Below are 27658 nucleotides of genomic sequence, written 5' to 3' on the forward strand. Positions count from 1 at the left end.
ACAAAGGGCCGCTGGGTCGGGCCTATGCGCGGCGGCGGCGCTGAGGCGGGTGCCCATGGCGGAGGCGGGCAGCGCCGCGGCGGCGCCGGACATCGACCCCGACTTCGAGCCGCAGAGCCGGCCGCGCTCCTGCACCTGGCCGCTGCCGCGGCCCGAGCTGCCCGAAGCGGGTGGCGCAGCGGGCGCGGCGGAGGAGGGCGCGGGCGGCGCGGCGGCGGCGGCGGCGGCGGGGCCCGGGCGGGCCGAGGGGGCGCGGGCGGGCGGCGCGGCGGCGCGGAAGGGCGGCTCCCGGCGCAACGCCTGGGGCAACCAGTCGTACGCCGAGCTGATCAGCCAGGCCATCGAGAGCGCCCCGGAGAAGCGGCTTACCCTGGCCCAGATCTACGAGTGGATGGTCCGCTCCGTCCCCTACTTCAAGGACAAGGGCGACAGCAACAGCTCCGCCGGATGGAAGGTGCGCCACCGGAGGGGGCGGGAGGGACGCCCTCGGCCCCTCGCCGCTCCGCCCGGCCTTGGCGCGGCGGGTCGGGGCTCGGCTCTGCCCTCCTCCCGGGGTGCGGGGCAGGGTCCCTCCGAGCCGTCCGCGGCTCCGGCGGGCTCCTGCGGGAGCCCGGGCTCGGCCCGGCCGCTCCCCGCGACCTTCGTGCTCGGGAGGTTTTCTGGGCGAGGAGCGAGGGTGGGTTCCGGGGGCTTCTGTGCGAGGCGAAGCGTGGCTCGGAGGGGCTGGAAGTACCGAGCCGGGCTTCTCCGTCACCCGGCTGCGGCAAGGCTGGGTGGAAGAAACCGTTGCGCAGCAGGCCTTCTTGGCTTTCGGGAGGCTCCCCGTCAAAAGGGTGCTGTGTCGCGGAGCCGTGCCCGGGCCGAGGACTCCGCTGGGGTTGCGGAAGGGGCAAGCCGTACGCTGCTCCGGAGCCTCGCCACTGCCTTCTGCTCCTGCTCTGGGAACGGGCCCACGCAAAGTTGCGTTAAAAGAGCTAAACTGGGTTTCCGTCCTCTGCAGGTGGCAGCCTGGTGTTCCCGTTCCCTTGGGGCAAAGGAGCTCTGGCAAGGGGAGATTGGAGAGCTGGCTTGCGGAATAGCCCCTCCGCAGGCTGTCCGGCTGTGTCCGTGGGGACTGGGGGCTAAGGAGTGTGTCCGTTGCTCTTGCTGCAGACTGGAGTTACACTTGAGGCCACCCCCCCGTTGGCAGCGTGCCTCTCTCCCTTTGCGGTGCTGGGTAGAAGTCTGGCCGTGCTGCAGTTCTGCGGCTGCTTGAGCCGCTGTGGTTTGGGGCCTCCATGAGTCCGGCAACACGTTCCTCCGCCTGGGTGGCTGAGCAGGGAGTCAGGACAGAGAGTTAATTTTGCGGGGGAAGAAACAAAAGAAAAAAAGAAGGTCACTTTCTCTGGTTGTTTGGCTTCCAGCTGGTTCAGCTCTCTCAAGTGGCACGCCGCGGGGCTGCATGAGTGCGAGCGTTTGCTCAAGAGAGGGTCAGAACGTGGTGAGAGGGACACAGTTGTCACAGCTCAGGCTGATACAGAACTTTCTGGCTTTGCCACTTACGTGGTTCACTGACAGTTCCTGGAGAGTGCGTGTGGTTTGACTACGATTGACTTGTTTTCTTCTGCTTTGTGCAGGTCGAATCCTCCTTATTAAGTGCTAATTTGGGAGAGTGCTTGGGTGCGTTTTCCTTCTCTTCGGAAGATTTGGTGGTCTCACTGGAAGGTAGCTCTTGGTTCCTCAGGCTGGGCATGCTCTCCTGGTCCTGCTGCCGTGCGGAGTCACAGCCTTTGGGCAGGCAGTTTATGGAAGTGGTGCATTTTCTCTTCAGGAGTGTGTCTGGATGTGTTTGGCAATGGTGCCTGGGACTAAAGTTCCTCCCTCTTGGCTTCTGAAACGCGTCCCCAGATGTGGTGGGGAAGGTGGAATGTAGTTGAAGTGTCCTGCCAGACTGGATGCTGAAATAGGTGGAGCTGTGGTTTGATTCAGTAGGGCCGTTCTTTTGTTATGTTCCTTCTTGTGTAACGGGACCCTCAGTCTCTGGGTTTGCTGCGTGTCTTAATCCTGGGAGCGCTTTTGGGCAACGTACACTTGGCTTTCACTTGCAGAAAGGCAGAGGTGAGCGTTGGTGCGCATCCGAGGACCAAGGTCCCTGCTCAGACGCTCTTGCTGTTCTGTTCCGGGATGACTTTTCAGCGTGAAGTTCGTTGGTAGCTTTTCAGCCTGGGAATGGACTAACTCAGGCTGGCTTTGGTAGGGGAAGAGAACAGGAACTTCTTGCTGGGAAAGATGAGGCAGGGCAGAACGACAGCAGCTGTGGTGGGAATCGGCCCCCTGTATGATTAGGGCAGCTTAAAACCCTTGGCTTTGACCAGAAAGCCATGATAGAAACGCAGTCGCAACTATTTAAATGCCAGGAGGAATTCTCCTAACAACTTGCCTTCATGTTTAACCCACGTTGTCAAAAGTTTGGGCTGGTCCGAAGCGGGCACGCGGTTAATCTTGCATGTCCGGGAGAGGCACAGGGAGCTGTGGTATATTCCCTCTGCTCTGTTTTCTTCCCTGCTCGAGCTCTCCAATCCTGTTGGCAGCACGTGGCAGGATACGTGGCCCATCACGTGGGACCGCAGGGCTCTGACTTTTAGTCTTGCTTTATGTTAACATGGAGCTATGTAGACTTGCAAGAGGTTTTGTTTGGTTTACTCCCTTCAGTCTATTTGCATCCGGGTGCATTAGATAAAGGCAGGTTAGACACAGTTTTACGGATGTGGAATGAATCAAATTGGTTTCATTTGATTTTGTGCACTTAGAGTAAATTTAATAGGTGAACCTTTTAGATTTAAGACAAACTGAATAAACAAAAGATGTCTCTTCAGTTTAGGAATGGGCCTGCCTGGGTTTTTGTCTTCACTGTTCCGTGGTGTTTTTAGAGCTGTGAAGCTCTGCTTGCATTTTATTTTTATTTTTTTTTTAATATGTAAAGAGAAACTTCTTGAGTGGTCTTAGCTTTATTGATTTATCAGTTTTGAACTGAATGAGTTTGGCTAAAGGAAATGAATTGGAGCTCCTGTAGCATGTTGGTGCCTGTTGAGATAGTAGTGCAGCTTCTGGAGTTGCAGTGTTTCCGTGTTGTTTGGGCAGCATGTAGTGTAGTCCTAATAGAGAATTTTAAATGGGAAATTAAAAGAAATGTGTCTTTTAAAGTGCTTTTTTTTTTTTTTTAATCTACTTTAGTTAATATAAATCCCATAAGTCATTGTTGCTTCGTAATTACTTTACAGCTGTCCTGCTCCTCTCTACAATTGGGGGAAATACAGCTGTTTCAGACTGCCAGGGTGTAACCTTTGAATTCCGGAAGAATCGGTGTTTTCGAGGAAGGTGTTTGCTGTTCTTGAACCGCTTCGAGCGCTCTGTGAAGGGCAGCTTTGCTGGGTGTGCAGCCTGTCCTCTCCCTCTACTAACTCAGCTGTAGTTAAGAATTAACCAGCCCGAGAGGCAGAATTGTCCTCGTAGGGGTGTGCCGCCGTGCTTCTCCGTAATCCTCCCCGCCACGCTCCGCATGCTGCGCTCCGGATAAGAGGATAATTCCTTCTGGCTTTGAGATTACTTTGGGGAGGAAGGTTTTGAGGGTTTTTAATAAAGTAGAAGTGCATAAGCCCCGCTGAAGCAGTTCACGCCGCTTGTTGCATTGCTCGCCGCCATGCGCATGAGCAACTTTGACACAGGGAGGAGCCACGTGAAGGACTAGTATTCTCCCAAAGCCGTTGTCTTTGCCTTTGCGGGAACAGAATAAGCTTTAAAACCATCCAAAGACACTTCACTAAAGCAAAAATCAGGTGTTTCCTATGGGTGCAATGTAGAGGAAAGAACAAATGATCTTGCAGCGTTGCATGAATTATGGGCGGCTGAAGTCGCGCCTCTGCCTTGTGGCGCTTTGCGTTCGCCCCGACTCACCCGTGTACGTGTGTAGCCACATACATCTGTGCAACAACTCAAGTAGCTGTATTACCAATTAAAAATTACCAAGCGTTCCGCTTGTCTGAAACAGAAGGTGTCATCCGTCTGGAAACTCGGCTAGCTCTTAATCTTTACTACAGTGGGCAGGGTTTTGCTTCAAACCCTTCCGTTCCATGCTTGTGTTATACGCATATTGCCCGCAGTTGATGTTAGGTGTTGACCAGGTGGATCGGGAGACCTGGCTGAGGGCTCTCAGGGGTTTCCTTGCGTGTACCCCACGGGTCAGTTTTTGATGACAAATTCCATCGAGTTGGCTCTGGAGGTCCCCGGCCTCTCCCAGAGCTGAGGGTGTCTGAGCTCCTGGCAGAGCTCCCTCAGGCTGGAGCAGCTGCTCATCCCGTGGCCCTCTGAAGCTCCTCCACGGCTGGCAGACAAAAGCAAGCCTGTCCATCTTCTGGACTGTTCCTGCTGGGCTGCAGCTGGCAGGTTCTGCCAGGTTATCCTCACACCCTGCAAATAAATTCCAGTTCAGTGGACACAATATTATGTGGATACCAATATTACTTGCTTTGGTAAAGATGAAAAGTTCATAGTTCGTTGGCATGTTGACTGCTGCTCAGCCAGCTTTTGATTATTATTTTTTTTCTGTAGCCAGATCTGCAAAAAAGCAATGGTCAGTTCCTAAAACAGTCATGTTAGCTGTTTGCTTATACCCATCTGGACTGTGCTGGAGTGGCCCTGTATCCTTGAAGATTTTTTTTTTTTGGCTCAGACTTGTTGGAGTCATAGCTTCTTAACATGGACAGGTAAGGGCCCAAATCACTGTTGGAAGAGCTTTGTTGAATTTCACAAAGAAATCCTTTATCCGGAAAGGAACATCTGGTGGGAATGCTTTACACAGGTTTGCTTTTGACTTTCGGTCATGATGATTTCAAGATGATGGTTCGAGAAGACATTAAAAATATTTCTGTGCTTTCGCTCACTGAGACGTAACCGACTCGATGCTGTAAAGCAAAAGGAAACGTAAAACTTAAACTTGGCATCTTAGCTCTGCCCGACCTTCAGGTTTGTGCACAGGGGAGGCTCGGTCTAGAGTCCGGGTCTCTCTCCACTGCATGGAGCCGTCGACCTCGGTCTGTGGAGAAAGGCAGCTGCTTTCTGTTGGCCACGCTGAGAAAACTCACTGTGTTTACTCCTAAACTCATACGAGGTTAAACCTTCTGGCACTAAAAATGAAGAATTCCCCATTCTAAATTGAATCGGAATGCTGATGTCATTTCTGTCTTCCTTGGTGCTTAATTGAAGTCCAGTTAATCTTCGGTGGTCTTGTGGGTGCTGCTTTTTATTACGTTGGGATTTATTTGGGTTTCTTGCAGGTTGCTGCCCTGCAAGGGGAGGGAAGATCTGGCTGTTGGAATCCAGAGGAGCCGGGGGTGGCTGGAAACTGCTGGACTCTTGCCATTACCTCGTGTGCCCCCAGCTGCGTTCATGTGGTGGGAGCGATGCGCTTCATCCTGGCAGTGGGGAGACGTTCTCCGTCCCATCTGCAGACAACCTCACTGGGTTTTCTTAAAGTAATGGGGAAAATAACAAACAGAAGCTGAGTGAGGGTTGTCGAGAGGCTGTAGTGAAGAGTCTTGCTTGGAAACTTAAGGAGCACAGGTGGCGTTTGTCCATCAATCTTTTGCCTTTATAGTCCCATTAGACCTTAAAAGGTCTGGCCACAGCAGGGCCTGGTGAGGAGGGAGGCAGGCGGCTGTGCCCGGCCGGGTGTTGGGGACAGGAGGAGGGTGTAGGGCTGGGTGTGGGAAATGAGGCTGGTGATGGTGCGAGTGTTGGGGTCACTGGGTGTCCTCTTTGTCAAGCGGGATAAAACTTACTGGTGAGTGGTCAGCTGTGGTGAGGGCCCACCATCGCAATGTAGTGACATACTTAGCCCAGGTTAAAATGGCATTAACACCCCCTTCACCCAAACGAGGTGTGATGCCCTGAATAAGTACAGAAGTGTAAGATTTATTTTTTCATTTGAAGCCTTACAGAGTGTAGTTGTCCCCCTCAAAAGTAGGGGAGAGCTCGTCTCTCGGTGCAAGTCCATCTGCCCTGTGCAATGCCAGTCAAATTACCTAAAGATTTTGCTGCTTCTCTTTCCTGCCTCCTGCCAGTTTGTTCCGGAAAGCTGCTTTGCTAAAAGATTATTCCTTGCAGCATGGCTTAATTTTCCAGGCACTCCTTGGAGAAGTCTGCTCCTGGGCTGCTGGTGTTACTTGTTCCAACAAGTTTCTTCTGCTCTACCTAATCCTGAACGGTTTTTATTGTCTATGCCTGCCTGTCTTGGTAAACTTGTAAAATTGCCTCAGTCTTTGCTTTTAAGAGAGTTAGGATTTTCTTCTTCCGCGCTCCCACTGAAAGATTTCAGAAAGGAAAACGTTTTTCGTAAGATACAGCTCCCTGTCCGCTGAGCTTGATGTCCGTGCTCACGTGTGCCTTCTGGAAGGGGGTTGCTGGGGAGATGTTTTTGCTCCCTGGCTCCGGAGCAGTTGTTTACTCGCTGGAGCATAACTTTGCAAAAATCTCTGCAGTGAAGACTTTTTCCTGAAGCCTTGGGAGCCAAGTGGCCGGGTGAGTGCTGAGACAGGCACTGACAAACGCAGCAGGCAGGGTGTTCTCCCCTCCCAGCCTCCCAAGAATGCCACGGCAAATGATAATTCGGCACAATTACAGGCCTGGCTTTGGAACGTGGCCCTGCGCTGGGATGTGACCGTGCTCTTTGTATGCCTCCGAGGCAGTGAGAGTGTTCTGCAGGCAGCTGCACTAATTGCAGATCTTTTTTTTTTTTTTTTTTTTTTTTAATGTCACTCATTCTTGAGAGAGTCTTTTTGTTAAGAAAGCTGCTGCCTCTGTGGTTTGTAATAGAAACTTGATGTTTCCCCCAAGAATAGCCCTGGTGTTAGGGAGCAGTGATTGAAAACCCGAGCAAACGTGGGCAAGCTTAACATTTTCAAGGATAGTTGCTGTTTCTTGCGTCTGTCTCGGCGTAGTCTGTGCTTGGCCCCAAGCACCAGGGGAGGTTCAGATTGGATGTTAGGAAGAATTTTGACACTGAAAGGGTTATGAAGCCTTGGAACGGGCTGCCCAGGGAAGTGGTTGAGGCACCATCCCTGGACGTGTTCAAAAGCCGGGTTGACATAGTGCTTAGAGACACGGTTTAGTGATGGGTTTTATCAGAGTTAGGTTGATGGTTGGACTCGATGGTCTTGAAGGTCCCTTCCAACCCAGACAATTCTATGATTCTATGCACTGCTGCTGCGTGGACGAGCTCCTTCGGGCAGGGCACGAGAGCCACCTTCTGCCCTTGTCACATCGGTGCTTCAAAGAAAGTACATCACAGGGGGGTGAGTTTAAGCTTGTTTTTACTGTGAGGAACCTTAAAGTCTGAACAGACCATCCTGAATGTTCTGACCTGCTCTGAGTAAAACTTTAGTTTCATGGTAGATAACCTCAGCCTTACCTACGAAGCAGTACAGTCACCCAGAAAGGCTGTCGCTGCCATTCTCTCTTCTGCATGACCCACTTATGCCTTTTCCGTAGTGTCTCGGTGTCTGTGGCAGTTGTCCAGGAGGCTGACGGGGAGGGATAATGGCTTGGTTGTGCTGCCAGCTCCCGTGGCTGGTTCCTCATCCTGAGACCCGGAGCGCTGTTGGGTGCTGGGCAGGGTCCGCAGCACTGATGCTGTGTGTGTGGGGACAGGCCTGGGGCGATGGCGATGAGCCTGCCTGTCCTTCAAATAGGGCTAGCAGACTTTATCAAAGGAGAAGATTTAATGTGGTAACTGAGATGTAGGAAGTAGTTTGTGTGTGCTGCTAGCCTCACCTCTGCGGCTGGTCCATACACGCGCACACAGTGGTTGGGACTTAGCGAACGGTTCACCCTTCAGTGTACGATGAATGTCTCTAGCCAAACTTCAATTTTTGGCATAATATCTGTCATTACTTTTGGAATTATTTTGTCTGAACATGATTTACAGGAACTGTCCTTGATCTGTGAAGGAATAGAGACACAGATTGGCTTTTTTTTTTTTTCCACCACAATACTTAACGTACAGCGGTAAGAACCTCTATAGGATGTATCAATAAACAGCAGTAGCCACCGCTAACTCGTTGTCAAAGAGGTCCTTAAGGATTTGAAGGATTCCTGCCTGTGCCTCTTCCTTCAGGTCATGCTTCCTTATGGTCAAAGATGTTGCAGAGCCAAGACCTCATATGGATTGCAAGTGCTCAGACCAGCTGGGACCCTCCCGCGCTGCCGAAGTTGAGCATCCAAAAAGTTAATATTGTCTGTATCTTTCTGGTCTGAGTTGCTTAACATCGAGAAAGGAAATACGTCAGGGTTGCCTGGGTTACTGAACTCTGTCGTTTCCTCTCCTGTCGGGTTTGACCCGGAGTTCTGTGATTCTTTTAGCGTAATTGATTTCAGTGAGATTTGAGGGTGCCCTCCTTATGTTGTGTGTATTAAATCGTTCTTGCGCGGGGGAACGGTGCGGTGTGTCGGTGTGACTCTCCTGTGCTGTCCCACGGCACCCAGGCTGGTGGGGGCATCACTTCGGTTGTGTTTTGGGACTCCCTGGGCTGGCATCTCCGGTGTCGGGGCGAGCTCGGTCACGCAGGGGTGTTAGGGCTCTGGGCGCCGCGGTGGCCAGCGGGTCCTGCGGGAGAGGTGCCACAGCGATAACGTAGGCATCGCCGCTCTGACAGCAGCTAACCCTAATGTAAGAAGCATTCGGGTTTTCCCTCTGCCTCCAACCACACATTCTGTTCCGTAGTTTTCAGTGCTCGACCCACAGTGAGGTAGTTCACAAAACAGGCAGAGATAAAAGAGCCGGGAAAAGTGATTTTGAAGGAAGGATGGGGCTGCTTTTCGGTTGGGTTAACGCTCTGAACCAGCTTGTAGGGTCACAGGTGCTTGTGTTAAGGGAAGAGGAGAGTTTGAAGATGAGGAAGGAAGGAGTGGTACAGCACTTATCTGTTTCTGCAGTTATTAGTCATTATGTCAGCGTAGCAGTAACACGTAAAAGCACTTTCAGACTGTTCCATGAAAGGTACCGGGCCTCGCCTATCTGCGTTCATGTGAATCCTAGTCTTACTCCAAGATGTCTTCTTTCAAGCTGCTTTACAGCCAAAAAACCCTAGAAAACTAGTTACTAAAATTGTCACTTTGATACCCAAAGTGGTGCTAATTTTCTTGAGGTTTCAGTGTTAATGAAATGCTTGCACCAATGCAGTGTGCTTTTGCTGACACGGCAATTAAATCCTGGCTATAGCCATGCATGAGAAGAAAACAGAATATAGTTAGTTGTGAAATTTTGAAACCTATTGTTAGTGAATGGTGGTTAAAAGACTCCAAATGTATACTGTGTTTATAAGCTGCTGGGTCATTCCTGACAGGACTGGGTGTCATCATGATTTCGCAGATGACTTTCAGGAGAATAAATGAAGAATTAGTGACAGCCTAGTGGTTCTTATTGCTGTAGCATTCTGCCTTCAAAGTCGTGCACATTTACCTGGGAAAAGGGAGGGGATTCTTTGGAAGCAAAAGCAGCAGCCTTCTAGGAGACAGGGAACTGCCTGGATGCTGTCTGAATGCATTTATGTTTGTGAGGTTTCTAGGTGGGAGGTGTGTCAACTGTCAGGTCCTCATATCTTGTATTTATTTTATTTTTTTTTTCAGAACTCTATTAGACATAACCTATCCCTGCACAGCAAGTTCATTAAAGTTCATAATGAAGCCACAGGGAAGAGCTCTTGGTGGATGCTCAATCCTGAGGGTGGTAAAAGTGGAAAAGCACCAAGAAGAAGAGCTGCCTCCATGGACAACAGCAGCAAACTTGCAAAAGTCAGAGGTAAAGCATCCAAAAAGAAGACTCCTCTCCAGTCTGCTCCAGAATCCACTGCTGACAGTCCTGGCTCCCAATTCCCCAAGTGGCCTGGGAGCCCGTCCTCAAGAAGCAACGAGGACTCTGATGTGTGGAACACCTTCCGGCCTCGAACCAGTTCCAATGCAAGCACCATTAGTGCCAGGCTTTCTCCTATCCTGACGGAGCAGGATGACCTCCACGAAGAAGAGTTGCTTCCTTCTCTGGTGTACTCCAGTGCATCCAGCAACGTTCCACCAACTGTGACCGAGGAGCTTGAGCTCATCGATGGGTTGAATTTGATGTCTCCCAGCACATCTGTTTTATCTACCCAGCAGTCTGCCTCAAGTGGTCAGATCCAGAGAGATTCCAGCTTTTCCTTACGGAGCCCGAATGCAGCTGGTCAGACCACTACGTTTGGCAATTCCCTTTTTAACCCTGTTGATATCTCATTGCAAAGTTCTGTCAGCCATTTCTCTGCCCCTCAGACCTTGGAAGCTCTTCTGACACCCAGCTCTCCGCCTCCAAGGGATGTTATGATGACTCAGGTGGATCCAGTTCTCCCGCAGACTGGTAGCAGGATGAGCAGCCGAACTCTTCTGCTTCTAGGTGGACAAGCTGCCCAGAGTAAGATGAGCTCGGGCAATCCACGAGGAAAGCCTACAGAGCAGCAGGCAGAACCAGTCGGTGCCAATGTTTTGCCATCAACACTTCCTATGGTAACATCTCCTCAAAACACTGCCAGTATCACCAGTTTGAAGGCTCCAGTTTCTGCAACAACTGCCCAGTCAGTCCAGCTGGGCAGTCCACTGCTTCTTTCTTCTGCTAGCCCTGCTCCCTTGGGATTGAACCAGGACAGGCTGCCCATTGACCTGGACATTGACATGTACATGGAGAACCTTGAATGTGATATGGATTACATCATCAACAGTGAACTGATGGATGGAGAAGGACTGGACTTTAATTTTGAACCCATGCTGTCTACTCCCAGCTATCCCAGCACCTCACAAGCCTCCAACCATACCTGGGTACCAAGTTAACTTCAGGAGCACAAAAAGGTAGGTGTAGTTATGGAAAGTGCTACAGCTCTATGATGGGAACGGCCCTGTCTGGGGTGGTTCCTGTGCCCAGCTCTGCAGCAGTTGAAGATACCTCTTTGGAAGCACAGGTGCTCTTTGAGTAAAAAGCTTCTGGCAGAGCCATATTCCCTTTTAGAAGGAGAAAAAGCTGTGTAAGGTAGGTAGATTTAACATACCAGGTAGTAAACTACTTTATGGAGCAGAGCAGCAACCTGACTGAAGACTCCTGTTGTCTCTCGTTACCAGAGATGACTGCATTACAGGACATGGGTCTCTGCCGTGCAATGCCTATAGCTCTAAAGTTGATGTGAGAGCATATGCTGATTCCGTAAAGACATGATCGTCTATATGTAGAGAAGTTGAACTGAGCTAAGCACACGCTGGGTTTCTATCCAGGTTGTTATTATTCTTGCTAAATGTTCTCGTATGTGTAGTTGCAAAGCTACCTGCTGGAGTCAAATTCTGAAGAGAAAGATCTGGGGGTCCTGGTAGACAGCAAAATGACAATGAGCAAGCAGTGTGCTCTTGTGGCCAGGAAGGCCAATGGAATCCTGGGCTGCATAGGGAAAAGTGTGGCCAGTAGGTTGAGGGAAGTCATTCTCCCCCTCTACTCTGCACTGGTGAGGGCACAACTGGAATACTGCATCCAGTTCCGGGCTCCCCAATTCAAGAGGGTCAGGGAACTACTGGAGAGAGTTCAGCGAAGGGCAACGAGGATGATTCAAGGATTGGAGCATGTCCCTTATGAAGAAAGGCTGAGAGAGCTGGGACTCTTTAGCCTGGAGAAGAGAAGGCTGAGGGGAGACCTTATCAATGCTTATAAGTATCTGAAGGGTGGGTTGAAGGAGGAGGGAGCTGGACTCTTTTCAGTGGTTCCCAGTGAGAGGACGAGGGGCAACAGGCACAAGCTGGAACACGGGAAGTTCCATTCAAATATGAGAAGAAACTTCTTTCCGGTGAGGGTGCCAGAGCCCTGGAACAGGCTGCCCAGGGAGGGTGTGGAGTCCCCTTCTTTGGAGATTTTCAAGACCCGCCTGGATGCAATCCTGAGTAACATGCTCTGACATGCTCTGGGCAACCCTGCTTCGGCAGGGGAGTTGGACTAGATGATCTTTATGGTCCCTTCCAACTCTAAAAATTCAGTAAAATTCAGTGAAATTCAGCATTGTCTGTCATGACTGCCTGTCCTTGCCCTGCGTGTAGCAGGACATAGTCACTCTCAGTTATCAGAGCTTCTGCCCTTCCCTTATCTGCAATGGTGTCTGTAAAGGCTGGTAAGCTGGTCAAGCAGTGTTAACTACTTAATTGCTTATGTACCCATTATTGCAATGGGAATGGGAGACGGGAGCATGTGGTGTGAACAGAGATGGAAGGAGGAAGGATGCGTTAGTGCTGTCCCGTGCACAGCAAAGCTGCCTCTTCAGCTACCTTTGGTATTTGCACAAAAATTTTGAGAGTCAGTTTATTAAATAGTGTATAGGAGAATACGAGTTAAAAGAGTTGCCCCACCTCGAGTGTGTGTCCAGTTTTGGGCTCCTTACCGCAAAAAAGCCATGGAGGTGCTGGAGTGTGTCCAGAGAAGGGCAACGGAGCTGGTGAGGGGTCTGGAGCACAAGTCTTGTGAGGAGAGGCTGAGGGAGCTGGGGGTGTTCAGCCTGGAGAAAAGGAGGCTGAGGGGAGACCTTCTCGCTCCCTACAACTCCCTGAAAGGAGGGTGTAGCCGGGGGGGGGGTCGGTCTCTTCTCCCAAGGAACAGGCAATGGGACAAGACGAAATGGCCTCAAGTTGTTCCAGGGGAGGTTCAGATTGGATATTGGGAACAATTTTGACACTGAAAGGGATTATTAAGTGTTGGAATAGGCTGCCCAGGGAAGGGGTTGAGGCACCATCCTTGGAGGTATTTAAAAGCCGGGTTGACATAGTGCTTAGAGACACGGTTTAGTGATGGTTTTTATCAGAGTTAGGTTGATGGTTCGATTCGATGATCTTAAAGGTCCCTTCCAACCCAGATGATTCTATGATTCTATGAAATGTCTTGTTCTCTGGAGGTGTGAGACCCTGATTTGAAGCACTTTAACCACTGAGGCAGCTGAGGAATTAGAGAAATGGAGCTGAAGGCATACTTCACACATGGAGCTCAGGTGACACACAATGGGCAGTGTTTTTTATGGACTGGAGTGTAGGCTGGGTATTGGTTGGAAAGTGGAAGCCTTGCCAAGAATATTTCCTGGTTAGGAGGCAGATGCGGTATTTGTTAGGGTTGCAAATTCAACCCCTAATACTGGCCAGCTGAGCAGGCAGAAGTAAGGGCAAATTGCAGATGCTGCTTCAGTTATGGAAGCCCTTGAGCTTCAAAATGAGGGAGACTGAGTGAAATTATCATGTACTTGACCTCAGTACTCTTTCCTAGACACCTGAGTAACCTGGAGGTAGTTTGGACTAGGTGACCTCTGGAGACCCATTTCAACCTAAATTCTCCGGTGATTTCTCCTGCTGGTCACACTGGAGACCAGATGTTAAGGTTTTCTTATTTTTGTGTTCTGCCCCAGTACAGTGTCTTGGCCCTAGACAAAGTGAAATGTTGTCCTTTCAGCTGGTGGTACTTAAACCCTGTGAACGTTTTGATCTGCCGCTATATATTGACTTTTTAAGCACAGTTTAACTCCCTCTTCCTCCAAGTCCCACCACGCCGCTTAGGATCTCATTTATTGGTAATGTTCTTCTGTCTGTATTTAACAGATCTCTTCCCTGACGATACAGGGAGGATCGAGCAAGATTTTTCTGTTTCCTTACAGGGCTTTTTATAGTCTTGTGCATTTGTTAACTGTGCTCTTGCTGAATTACTGAGTCTTAAATTGAATATCCCAACTCCTGGTGGGATATGGAAACTCAGTTTTGATTTCAAAGACAAGTTTGGTTGACAAAATACTGGCATCCTTCACCCGTGTTAGGACTCTGCAAGTTAGAGGCAGAGGCTGTGGCCTTTTGAGCAATGTTTCCACTGGATAGTTTTCTAAGCTTTTGTGGTGGTTTTATTATTTTTTTTTTCATGCAGTGGGCATGTAAAAAAGGGCAGGCCATCATATTTGGGGAATACATTGACTTTGCAGGGGTGAAATGTTTTTCACAGTACTGTTTTCAAAACATATGCAAGCTGTCCTGCAGTCCTGGGTGCCTTAATTACCTGGGTGGGATAGACAAGACAGGATACCAGGTATAGAGATTTTTTTTTTTTTTTTTGGAAGAGTGTAAAGCAGAGAAGGCGAGGGAATGTTTAGCAAAAGGTAGTGTCTAGTACTGGTGAAGATGTGGCTATGGTCAAAAGCTTAAGAGGGAGGACACAAGTTCTTAATGTCATCGTTATGTTCTTGTTCCGTATTATTATTCCATATTTAGCATGCGAATTGCTCAGTCAAAACAGAGGAGCTCTCTGATGTTAAACCCCCTGGATTCGCCTTGTTCCATGCGAGACATTGAAGTGGTGCTTTCTGGGAGATACGCTGGACACATGCTCGCTGAGAAAGGAGTGAGATCTGGAACAGGTTCTAAACCAGTATCTCCTGGTAGTTCCTACGTGTCTCCCAGTGACCAGTTCTGAACAGCACTACTGCACTTGGAGAGGGTCGGCATGCTTTGTTTCAAGCCTTCTATTCTGTCCTTAGATTCTGTTTGCTTTTTCTGAGCTTTGCAAAGCTTTTCAGTTTTACCTGTATCCTGGAATCCATGGAGTGGGATGAAGGGAAGCTTTTTCCCTGAAGGAGAGCAAGTGTTGTGTAAAGCGCTGCCAGGACGGAGAGGTGGGTCAGGTTCCTAAGCAAAGGGGAAGAGCGTGTTTGTGGAGAGAAATCGGAGTGTTCCAGGAGGCCAGGAAGATCCCTAGGAAAAGCAGGCAGAATGTTTTCTCAAATTTACAAGTTCCAAAACCAAGTGAGCTGCAGACATCAGTGTCTGTGAGGAGGTCATCTCTCTGTTCTCTGAATCTGTTACTGCAGTGAGTTATTAAAGTCCCTGTTTGGAAATCACCGTTCAGGGAAAGCAGGGCAGCCACTGTAGATGTTCCAGTGTGCTGGGCTTTTTTCCTTTCATGTCCTTCCTGTGAGGGCGGTTTTGCCTTGTTAAATTCACATTGGCAAAAGCTACCCTAAGTGATCACTAACCTAAAGCTGTCCTTCTGAGTAGTTACTGTGGGCTTAACCTGTAGCCTTCTGGGACAGTTACGGGTGTAAAGCCGAGCAAAAACTGTTCATCAGTAAATGCCAGTGATCATACTCTAATGAAACTGTAGCCAGGGAAATATTTCTCTTTGTACACGAGAAAAGGTCTTTGGAATAAGTACTTAGTCTCTCTGCGGCACTTGGGAAGACACAAGGTAGTTGATGTTGCCCACGGTGCTCAAAGCTGAGATGATTTTACTGCCTTCTGCGAGTTAGATGCTAAAGAGCTCTTCCACAGCTTCCCCAGGAGCCTGAACCCTCTGTCTGCTTACTTGGAGATTAGAGATCAAAGATTGAAACCTTGTCTCTGCCCAGCAGTGACCCAACACCTGCAAACCCAGCTATCAGCCACAGAGGAAGGAAGCCACGGTGTGAATACTTTCCTTGACCGGAATAAATATAAATTCTACAGTTTCTGGTGCTGTTGTCTGGTAGCTGCAGCTCACTTAGTTGTAAGTCTGCCATTCGCTGGTTAAGGAGCTGCGAATGCGAGCCATGCAGAGTGACTTACGGGAGCCTTAGTGAGCAAGGTCATGGAAAAAAGGTAGCCACAGCTGGAATTAGAGCGTGGCATGCAGGCACTCAGTCACGGGCAACCACTCTTGCCTTCAGCACTTAAAGCAAGTGTCCCCTATTCTGGTTGTGGGAAGCGTGGGTGGCCACCTGACTGTCTCTGAGCAGCTCAGGGACTTTGGGATTGCTCCTCTGCCTCTGCTGTGTATTTCTGCAGGCCAGTAGCAGGGATACTTGGGAACAGAATTGCCTCTTTTTGCAGAGGCGGTACAGTTGTGGTGGTACAGTTTGCACCTCACTGACAAGTGTAAAGTCCATCTGCTCTGCCGGTGGACGTTAGTTAATGATCTTTAGTTGTTCAGTTATACTCCCTATAGCTTCATAGCCCGGAGAGCTCTTCATCCCTTGCCCAGCTCGGTCTGGACTCATGGTTTTCTTGCTGTGCTCCATCTAATTCCCTTTGGTCCAAATAATTATTTATTAATGTTCTGGTAGACAAAAATACAGTAAAACCCTCATCAACTTGCAGTTTCTCAAAGTGGTCTGTTGCTCTGGTTTCTGTTTTAAGTTACTGTCTTTTTTTTTGTTCAGGGCTGATCCCCTCTTGTAGCTTCTTTCCCTTTTCACAAGTTTATTTCATGCTCACTATTACAGAATGCAACTGCTTGGATGCCCTACATTTATCTCGCTATCCTGCCTTCCCAAGTGGATCATAGGCCTGTGGTGGTGGTTTTATGTCTGTCTTAAGTCTGCTTAGACCTATTCCAAGGCGTGTTTGAATGAGTTATGGTGTTATCAAAGACGGGCCTCTGCTTTGTTTATAACCATATGCCAACTAAAATGTTGTTTGCATCCTACTAACCTTCTTCCCGTGTGAGAAAATAATTACTGAGCTTCTTACTGTGTGACAAAATAGTCACCAAGCTGATAGTGATAAGGATAGGATAACAAGAAGTAGTTAATCACTTCAAGGTTCTCTCACATGTCAAAGTATGTACTCCTATACCAGTTATGACAGAGCTGTGGCTACTTCAGAGGACATCCTGATCATCCACAAGAAGCTGGCAAACTTACAGTAAACTTTTACTGTCCTGAGATGACTCAATAGCTTAAAAGGATAATGTGAGGATAACGTATCCCTACCCAAATGACCACTGAGGAACTCACACCTGCACAGAGGTGTTTTGCCGATGCTGCAAAATTTAATACACGTGTGCAAAAAGGGCTATTTGATCATCCTAATGAATGTCAGACCAGGTGGAGTTATGGATTAGGTAGGTGGAGTTATGGATTAGGTAGGTGGAGTTATGGATTAGGTAGGTGGAGTTATGGATTAGGTAGGTGGAGTTATGGGAATCTTTGGTGTATGAATAATGGGTGAATGTCCCTGGTAAGGCGTGCTAGATCTGTGGATTTCCACCTTGCACCCGATGTCAAATAAAGCAGTATCTCCTCTCTAAACTGCTTCTGGTTTCCAGAGCTTTTGTTTCAGATAAAAGTGGCAGCTTCGTTGACATTGATCTTTAGATTTGCCTGGGGAATGAGATATCTAGAAACATTTAGTTATTAGTAGGTAGATACAGGATTTCTTTATGTGAGTGACCATAAACAGTTTTAGTGGGTGATCTCTAAAAACTCCTTCTTTAATCTTTTCCCTACCAGTTGCTATTTGTGGTTGCTTAAGGTGAAGAGTAATTTTCCTCTTCCTTGCTGTTTTCCTGCAATGTCTCTGGTGTTAGCCAAGTCCTTACCTTGCAGAGCTCTGTTGGTGCCATCAGTTTACAGGAGTGCTTACTTTTGACCTTTGTGCTTTTGTTCTGTCTTTCTGTCTCACTCATACTCTGAAGCTTGGAGCTGAGCAGTTGCATCTTCCACTTGACTCTCCATTGTTCAAGGTCTCCTGATCTGTGTTTGTTCCTGGCTGGAAGTTTGAGCAGCAGGGGCTAATTGATAGTAATTACTTCATTATCTATGTACCCAGGGTTCCCACTGAAGCTGAGATCTAACAATTCACTCTCTTTTTCTTCCTTCTAGTGTCCTTCAGGTTTTGAACATCGGGTTCTGACTTCACTTCCCACCCCTGGCAGAGAAAAGAATGGAGCACGTTGGATTCGGTTTCCCTGCACACTATGGCTTGGGCAGAAGGGGCTGCCCACCTGGGAAGAAGGGGCAACCTGCATCTGGCTGCAACAGGAAGAGTTTAAAAGTAATAATCCTGTCATGTGCCACGGCTCTTCCTACAAACCTGACCCTGCCTTGGACCATCTGGAGAAACCCTGGGCTGTACATGTCCAGAGAGGAGCCCTGGTAAAATCCTCGGCCAGAAGAGTCTGTGCCAGGCAATAGCATTTTCCCATGTGAAGAGTTGGGTTTGCTGGAGGAATATCTCAATGCTATCCTCTCTCTGCTATGGCAGAAAGTCTCCCAGTGCCTCGGACTGGTGGAGGGCTGGCTCTGCTCTCACTTGGCTTGCCCTATGGGGCAAAGTAGTTGGGACGTTTTTGTGAAGCCACCAGATATGCACTTGGTATCCCACAGACTGGCAGAGGAATTGGAAGGAACTTGCTGGTGGAAGCCCTATGGGAAAAGGGTGCGCTATTTCAGGTGTTGATTTCAGTGTGCCCATCCCTGGAGCACCCGTCGTCGTTCTGCGGGGAAGGGTGGTGGTTGTGGTGTAGAAGGCTTCCTCTTGTCCACCTGAGTGGAAGAGGAGGACATTGAGTTTTTCGCTGTGCCAATGGAGCCCCGTTGAATCAGAAGCACGTTTTGAGAAGTCCCTATGCTGTTCTCAGCACTTTCCTGATACACCAGGCTGCTGTAACATAAGCACAGGTGCTAATAGCTGTTTCTGGGACATAAAAACATCATTTTGGGTTTGTTTCTGATCTGTCTTGCAGAGAAATGGAAAGCCTGGGTGTGGCCTTAACAGAGCCCTGGTTGCTTTTCAGAAGGGCATTTTCTATAGATGAAATATTTTTTTACTAATCTGGGAACTTTCTACAGTGAATATAAAGCCAATGTTAAGTGTGTCCCCATTAGGCGTATTAGGCATCTCTCCCTCTGAGAAGGTACCAGTGACAGATTTCTTTTTCAGAGCTGTATTAGGAACAGACGCGTTTGATGTTTGATAATGTATATGACTGAGGGGAAAGAATTGGCAGGTCCCTGTGGTTTCAAACCACCTCGGGGAAGAGTTGTACATTATTGTAATCTATATGTAAAAGTAGCTGCAAATTACAAAGAAGCTTTTCTAAACCTTTTTAAATATATATTATATATTTTAATTGAAAATGAGATTATTGGATAAAAAAAAAAAGGAAAACACAAAACAAACACATTTGCTGCATCTGTCCCCTTGATACCAGATAACACTACAGTATGGGAGGGGGCAGGCCTAAGGCATTTTGGGCCAAGAAGCTGAAAATGTCATTAGGAAAGTGGGCAGGGCATCCCGGCGTAGGTGGGGAATGATGTCTCATCCCAGCGCCGGCGGGAGGTGCCATGGTGTCCAGCCACGGCTCCTGGGTCCCCGTCCTCCACTGCCAAACCAAGAGCACAGCGGATGGGGACGCTGATTGTTAACGGCGCGCTCATTCTCAGCTAATCGCGTAGGTGTCTGGACCGCGGCTGGTACGCAGGATGGATTCCCTAGTCTGCTGAAAAGGTGGTGTGGGCTGGATCTGCTGACGCTCTGGGCAGCCCTTACGGAGGGCATGTATTCGGTAGCTCGCTTTTTGGTTTCCGAAGGTTTTTTGATTTCTTGCTGAGGTTTCTGCTACTGCTGGGGAGCTTGAAGGCTGTAGGCACACCCCTGGGGAGGGTGCCTGGGATCCTGCCCTGTCTCTTTGTTCTTGCAAGACAGAAGCTGGGAGTCAAGAGGTGTTAGTTCAGAGCGTTAGCTGGCGTTTTCCCGTCCCCTCTTTTGTGTTCGCAGTGGTAAGATCTATGGGAGACATGGTGCTTTCCTGGTGTTCTCGTAGGCTTGGTCTGGCAGAAAGCCTCTCTAGTCCTTTCTGAAGGTGTCGGTAGCTTCTGTTCAGAAGGTTTTTATCGCGCAGTGCAATGAGCCATAGTGTTTTACCACCTTGTCTGCACTGCTTTCATGGATTTCATTTCATATTTCTTTTGAGCGGAGATTGGAACAGGAGTGGTTTTTCTGGTTACCTGCCACAGGGAGTCTTCAACAGTCTTATCTTTGGCATGCCCTGCCATCAGAGCCTTTGAATAGTTTGATAACTTCTGCTTTGAAGGCTGTCTTCATGGCAGACCTTGTGGTGATATGTTTCAAATTTACCCCTAATCTGCGTGTCTGGCCGCATCTCATTGCCACAAGGAAACAAGGCAGATTCTAAGCTGGGATCCCAGGTCTCACAGACTTGAGTCATAGATGTATAGATTCTCACTGCAGTTATTTCATGACACAGATCCCCTTTCCACAACACCCGATGGCATGTGCTGCACATAAAAATCAGCCATTCTGGGCCGCAGCTAATGGATCTGGTGGGATTTGTGTTATTTGGCACATCATATGCCACTTCGTCCTGAGGGGAGACAAATCCCATGATCTCCAGAGCAAGTTGACCGGCTGCCTGCGCTCCACAGCCGTTATCAAAGGACAAGACACCGGTGTGTTTGGTCACGTTGTATGTGAATCTCTAGCTGGTTTCTCATAAAAATGGAGCCCAAAGCAATAGGAAGGATGATATTAGTAACCAGTGCTTCAGACCCGCAAATCCATGGTGAGCCCTGGCTGGGTTGGTCTGTTAGGAAGAAGTGCTGTCTCCAGGCTGTTCCAAGGTGTCCCCAAGGTGTGACAGCACTGGGGACCTGACCTGATCTCTGGCTGCAGAGAGCCCGGTCCTGAGCACTCGGGTAGCGCCCGGGGGGGGAATCATGTGTGTTCATAAGAGACCATGTACTTTTATTAAGGAATACAGCACCGGGGGACAGCGCTGGAGACAGGAGCGCCTCTGGCTGGAGTCCTGCTGTAGCCGTGGGCTGGCAGTGATGTCCCTGTCCTGCAGCAGTCTGTGCCCATGCTCTCTGTCTCCTCGGCACAGCAGGGGCTGACAGTGGTTGAAGAGGCCTGAGAGCGTGCTGGTGCTGAGGGTGGTGATGGAGGAGCAGCGGTGCTCCGGGAGTGCTCAGTAAACCACGGATGTCACGTTGCAGGCTCAGGCAGGCAACTTGGCTTCTCGTTTGCTTGTGTAGCAGGATAGCTTGGATCATGGGCACAGAGGGCAGGGATGCAGAGAGCTCGGGAGTTCTCCAGCCCCTTCTCAAAAAAAACTTCCTTTTCATAAATGTTGAGCTTTTCTAGCCTGGGATATTTCCTCATAGGACACTGGAGACTTTAAAGTTCCTAAACTGCTGCTTGCTAAAAGGCTGTATGCCTGGTAGGGGGTTGCTGAATACTTGTCTGTTTTTTTGTATTCTTGCCCAAAGCGTTTGCTACTGGCTGTTGCTGGAGTCAGGACAGTGTCTTGGTGGATCTTCGTTCTGTGTTAGCACCGCAGGGCCTGTACTCGTGGGCTCTTGGTTTTTTGCTCTAAGGAAGGCTTGGGCTGGGGTTTGGAGAGCAGCTGTGGGCTGGCTGGGGAGGGAACGGGGGGGAGTGACATGGGGAGGGATGCTCCTGGACAAGTGCCTGGGGGGGGAGTGGGCAGGGGACTCTTGGCATGAAGCCTTACATTGCGCTGGGTGTGTTCTCCTTGTCTTCACTGAGCTCACGAGTTTCTTCATCTCCAGAGGATCAAATGCCATCTTTCACAGCGTGGAGCTGCTGTGCAGCTCTGGGCTGAGAAGGATTTGGGTAACTCGGCAGACTGGTTGCTTTTATTTACACCTGGGTTTAGCAAATTGCTTGAGCCTTCTTTAGAACTTCAGCATATCTTACTATACTCCCAGCTTCCTGTGAGAGTTTGGAATATTGAAAGCTTCTTGGAGCCCTTAATTTTCCTTGTTGGTGTGTCTAAAAACAAGTCATCCCCTACCCTCTGCTGCTGTGAAAACAGCAGTCAAATCATCCTGGTAAGTGAGAGGAATGAAAGCAGTGGGAGCGTTCCAGAGCCCGGGTGTGTTCATAAACGAGGCTCATGCTAGAAGCAAGTAGCACTAATCAGCCTTTCCAAAGGAAATGCCTAGAAAGCTTTTATGTAGCTCATCATTTGTTAATTTCCTTACTTAGTTGCTTATTTATAGCCACACTCAAATGCTTCAGGGCTAGCCTTGCTCCAGGAATGAGAAACCTGTATCTGGTGCCATGGGTAGGAGTGCCTTGGGAGTGGTGTCCTAGACTGTCACCAAAATAACGTGCACGTTTGGACCCATTATCAAAAAAACCCACAACAAATCAATCAACTTTGGGACATGAGCATGAACAGGGATAGCTTAGGGTTTGCCACAGTTGCATGTCTAATGAAAAAACATGTTCTAATTAATGTGGGGAAAAGCAAGCAAGGGGTGACTCCTGAAGCCTAAAAGATCTGTCCGTGTGAAGGCTCGGTAGCACGTGGTAACCCATCACCACAGTTCCTCACCCTTCAGGGAAGGGATCCTCTCTCTGCAGTAGCCTTACGTCTCTCCCCCCACCCCCATGTGTCTGTAGTTGATGGAAAACAATCTCTGATGGAATCAAAACTGCATCTAATACCGTGGTGTGCAGCAGGGAGGAGAGGCAGCAGGAGCTGGAGGTGAAAGAACAGATGGTGTTGCAGTTACAGTTCTCTGGCTATGGCAGTGCTATGGTGTGTGGTAGAAGGGGACGTTCACAGCTGGTGCCCTGGTGCTCGGTGTGGTGCTACCCTGTGGTGCTCCCCAAGGTGTCATGAGGGGTTTGGCTACGTAGAAGATAGATCAGCTCTCCTGAGAGGAGCCGCCTTCTTAAGGCAATGGGGATGGTTCTGTGAAATGATGCTTCCAGGACAGTGGAGCCTTCACCTGTGGGATCCCAGGCAGGGTTTCTGCATTGCTAGCATAGAGATCTGCTGCACACAGGGTGGGCACCACTAGCTGATATAGTTTCCACCCATCCCCTCTGCACTCTTTCACCCATTTCTCACAATAAGTTGGTTTTTTTTTTTTTTTACATAATAAATCTCTGCTTTTGTTTGCTCTCTGTAGCAGTGTAACTTCTGAACCATTACAGGCTCTTTGTTACCATCTGTGCTAGCAAGACTGTAGAATGTGCTAGACTAGGGGGGAATGTTTGACAAATAAAAATCTGTAATCCTCTGCTCTATGTCTCATGCAGTGTGTTCTGTTTTCCCTGGTGAGGAACAGTTTTGGTTGGATTTTTATTCTTTTTTCCCTTGTCCTTGGCTTCTTTCTTCTGCTCTCCACCTGTCAGGGCAACCCCTGGGTGAAATGCCCCTTAGCTGGCCAGAGGTGGAGGCTTGCAGGGTGACAGCCCACAAAGGCTCCAGTGTGCTCTGTAGAGCCAATGGGTACAACCTGTGGGCAGCGTCTGGGGACCCATGGGGTTGCCAGGCCCAAAAGATGACCCTGGGGAGTTTAAACTTCTGCAGGAGTAGTCTGGAGACACCCTAACCCCTTCAGTCCTTGCCCGTCTAGACCTGAGTGCAGAAGATGACTCTGTTTTATATAGCTACATTCAAACATCTTTGAGCATCAGCAACTCTACCGGTTATCTCTAGGAATATATAGAAAGAGATTTGCTGCTACTGTTGTCTTTCAGCCACCCCATCCACCAGCAGATGCTGATACTTAGTTAGAACAGATGAGCATGTGAGTGATCTTTTGTCTTTGCATACCCCAAATCCTCCCATCGGAAAACAGGAAGGTCACTACAGCTGGGGAGCATTGGTAACAGTAGAAGATAATGGCTAGGAGCTGCCCATCAAAGGGAGCACAAATGTCACAGCGGAAGCCAGGAGCTGGTCGTTCCTTGGGACTGCTCAGAGCTGTGCAAGTGGGTAAGAGGCCTCTCTGGGCAGGAGAAGGCTTCAGATAGGTATTTTAAGGGGTCCTTCCTTGATATAAGGCAAGTAGGAATGCAGATAAGAGTCTGAGCCAGTAAAGCAGCTTGCAAGTAATGTGGTGAGCCCCTTGAACCAAACCAGCATGTCATTCCAGCAGCTCTGCCTTCTGGTGGCTGGGGTGAGGATGTGGATGAGAAGAAGCTCAACATGAGCTGGCAGTGCACGCTAGCAGCCCAGAGAGCCAACCCCATCCTGGGCCGCATCAAAAGAAGCGTGACCAGCAGGGCGAGGGGAGGGGGGATTCAGCCCCTTTGCTCTGGGGAGACCCCACCTGGAGCACTGTGTCCAGCTCTGGAGTCCTCAGCACAGGAAGGACATGGACCTGTTGGAGTGGGTCCAGAGGAGGCCACGGAGGTGCTCTGAGGGCTTGAGCCCCTCTCCTATGAGGACAGGCTGAGAGAGTTGGGGGGGTTCAGCCTGGAGAAGAAAGCACCCCAGGGAGACCTTATAGTAGCCTTCCAGTCCCTGAAGGGGGCTCCAGGAGAGATGGGGAGGGACTCTTGATCGGGGAGTGGAGGAATAGGATGAGGGGGAACGGTTTTAAACAGAAAAAGGGGAGATTGAGATGAGATCTCAGGAGGAAATTCTTTCCTGTGAGGGTGCTGAGACCCTGGCCCCAGTTGCCCAGAGAAGCTGTGGCTGCCCCATCCCTGGAGGGGTTCAAGGCCAGGTTGGACGGGGCTTTGAGCAACCTGGTCTGGTGGGAGGTGTCCCTGCCCAGGGCAGGAGGTGGCACTGGATGGTCTTTAAGGTCCAACCCAAACCATTCTGTGATTCTCCGAATGTGCTGTCCCCTCTGCCCCGGGGGTGCTCTGCAGCGCAGCAGAGGTCGTGCAGAAGATGAGGCTGGTTCAGAGCCTCGGTCATGTTGCTTCAGAGTGGAGACAGGTAAGGAGATCAGAGAGAAACGAGGGAAGGAGTGTAGAGCATGGATTCCACTGGCCTGGTCAGACACGTGGAGAGCAGGTCAGGGGTGACTGAGGAGGAAGTCTCATTCATGAAATGGCACAGTACGTGTACAGCCAGAAAACTTGCATTCAAAGCCTGGGATGCTCAGTAGTCAATGATATCTGGTAAAGAATACCATTAAAAAATAACAGTGTTAAAATGGTTATTGGAAATAATCCTGGAAGGGCTCTTAAGGCTCCTGCTTCAAGATTTAAGCCAATCTCCAAAAATGGGGGATTAGGAGGAGATCCTTAGGGCAACTGTCTGTCCCTCATCTGTGCCCCTTGGGCACCTCTTAGTGCTTCCTGCAGGCATGCCGTGGGAGGTGCTGTTGGAGAAACAAAATGCTGAGGGTGGATTTTTGCAGTTGTTCATCGGGTCAGTGGATGTGTTCAAAACTTGACATGGCACAGGGGACTGTGCATTGCCCCCAGTAGTCATTATAACACTTTTTATGCTGATTTGAGCATCAGCCTGTGGCACTTGAGCGTTGCCAAGGAGAGCAAAGTGCAGAATAGATAGGGGTGGGCAGATAAATAGATATAGATAATAGATAGATAGATAGATAGATAGATATAGATAAATAGGCCAGCTTGGGCCTGGATGCCTTGGCTCAGAGTCACTGTTGATGCGTGTGACACCGTCTGCAGCAGTCACCCGGAGTCCTGCTGTGTGTCACCGAGTCCTGCTGTGTCCTGTGCCAACAGCTGTGTGGGTTCGATGCACCTTCTTTGCAGTAGGTCAGCCTTTCTTGCGGTCTTGGAGACCTTGTAGCTCTCCTGGGTTGTCACCGTGAGCATTTTGCCTGCAGAACAGCAGTACCTGAGGTGGGTGCAGAAACTTCACCTGGTTTTCCTGCTCAGCTTAGTTTCTGGCCAGAGACCCGCTTTGCCCCGGACGCTTCCTGGTTGATGAAGACTTCTCCCGTGCCTCCAGTGATGGGACCACGTGTGAAAGCACAACGGGAAGTCTGTTGCCCTGCTTCATGCGGGAGTAGCTGGTGCGTGGGGGAGGCAGGCAGGGGATGGGGAGATGGCGGGGTGCACGCTGCCAGCTCCGGGGCCCTCCTGGCAGGACAGTCTGTCCCCAGCTCCCATGTGCTATTTTTCCACCCTCTACTGCTGTGGTTAAGACCAGCAGCCATAGGCCTGGCTTTTAAAGGGTGGTTTGCAGGAGCTGTGACAGTGCCCGCTGTTGCGGGCAGCTTGCTGTTCTCTGCAGGCGAGGAAACCGTAGAAACCATAGAATCATTTAGGTTGGAAAAGACCTTAAGATCATCAAGTCCAACCATTAACCTAACTGCCAAGTCTACCACTAAACCATGTCCCTAAGCACCACATCTACAGGTCTTTGAAATACCTCCAGAGATGGTGACTCCACCACTTCCCTGGGCAGCCTGTTCCAATGTTTGACCACTCTTTTAGTCAAGAAATTTTTCCTAATAATCAATCTGGGGCAGCCTGGGGATGGCTCGGCTGTGACCAAAGCAGTTCTGGCCGCGGCTGCCAGCGCACCTTTCTGCTACAGGCTGTCACAAGAAACTCAGTGACTGCTTGGGAGGTATGCCTGCGTCCTCCCCTCAGTAATTCCAGGTAAGGCCACAGTGGCCCGTGGGAGTGGTAGCCCAGGCTCTGGCAGTGGTCATTCTTCCAGCCACAGGGCAATAGAGAGGAGTATCCTAGTGGGAGCAGATGAAGGTGCAGGGGGCACCAGGGCAGGGTCCCAAGTGCTGAAGTTGCCAGGCTTGTGGCCTGTCGTGTGGCTTAGAGTCACAGAGTCACGGAATTGTCAGAGTTGGAAGGGACCTCTAGAGATCATCTAGTCCAACTCCCCTGCTGAAGCAGGGTTGCCCAGAGCACATCACTCAGGACTGCATCCAGGCGGATCTTGAAGATCTCCAAAGAAGGGGACTCCACGACCTCCCTGGGCAGCCTGTTCCAGGGCTCTGGCACCCTCACTGGAAAGAAGTTTCTCCTCATATTTGAATGGAACCTCCCATGTTCCAGCTTGTGCCCATTGCCCCTCGTCCTGTCACTGGGAACCACTGAAAAGAGTCTGGCTCCATCATCCTTCAACCCGCCCCTTAGGTACTTGTAAGCATTGACAAGGTCTCCCCTCAGCCTTCTCTTCTCCAGGCTAAAGAGCCCCAGCTCTTTGAGCCTTTCCTCATCAGGGAATCCCTGATCCAATCCCCAATCCAATCCCTTGATCATCCTAGTTGCCCTACGTTGGACTCTTTCCAGTAGTTCCCTGTCTCTCTTGAACTGAGGAGCCCAGAAGTGGACACAGTATTCCGATTGTGGCCTCACCAGTGCAGAGCAGAGGGGAGTCATCTGCTTCCCTCCTGTCTCGCCCTTCCCAGGGAGCCTCGAAGCCTGACCTCAGGGAGTGCAGCCTGGCTGGGCATGGGAGAGGAGCGGCGGGTGATGAGGTGAAGGACCAGCTCATGGGTTTCAAAAGCTGAGCTGGAGTTACTGGTGTGGGTGTAGAACTGCCCTGACGTGTCTGGGCAACAAGACCCTTACGGGCTTCTCCAGTGACACGATCCCCCATGCTTGAGTTATGTGCTACTTGGGGTATGATAGCAACTTTGCTGGCTGTGCAGGGGCAGAGGAGATGGTCGCTTCATCTCTTGCTTTCTAGCTCTGAGATCATGTGGGGATGTCTTCTTGTTGGGGAGCTGAGGCTGGCAGCCTCCCCTGGCCTTGCCAGCAGCTGTGCTCCTCTCTGCTCAGGGCTGACAGCCCATGGAACCTTCCATAGAATCATAGAATGGTTCGAGTTGGAAGGGACCTTAAAGATCATCGAGTTCCAACCCCCCTGCCATGGGCTGGGACACCTCCACTAGACTAGTGCTCGTCCTGCAAGCTGGAGGTGCTCGTCCTGCACAAATGGAGAGAGGTGGGGGGCAAAAGGGAACCTGCTTTGCATTTCCTGGGGCTGGGCAGCCCTTTGTCCCCAGTCCACGTCGTGCTGTCGCTGCAGCCCTTGCCTCTCCCCGCAGCAGGGGGTGATGGTGGGGGGTGAGGATGCTGCTACCGGAGCCAGCCCTGGGCCGTG

The 27658-nt window shown here is 50.0% G+C and overlaps 1 protein-coding gene across 1 annotated transcript; it reads left to right on the plus strand.

Annotated features, from left to right (window-relative positions):
* The first annotated feature begins 55 nt into the window (after positions 1-55).
* Positions 56-18955, plus strand: FOXO4 (forkhead box O4). The gene is made up of 3 exons (XM_074148069.1): positions 56-454; positions 9661-10902; positions 17685-18955. Exons 1-2 carry the CDS (start codon positions 56-58, stop codon positions 10882-10884), a joined length of 1623 nt encoding a protein of 540 aa, XP_074004170.1. The 3' UTR covers positions 10885-10902; positions 17685-18955.
* The last annotated feature ends 8703 nt before the right edge of the window (positions 18956-27658 follow it).

Source organism: Numenius arquata, chromosome 5 (genome assembly GCF_964106895.1).
Source record: "Numenius arquata chromosome 5, bNumArq3.hap1.1, whole genome shotgun sequence".
Taxonomy (NCBI): domain Eukaryota; kingdom Metazoa; phylum Chordata; class Aves; order Charadriiformes; family Scolopacidae; genus Numenius; species Numenius arquata.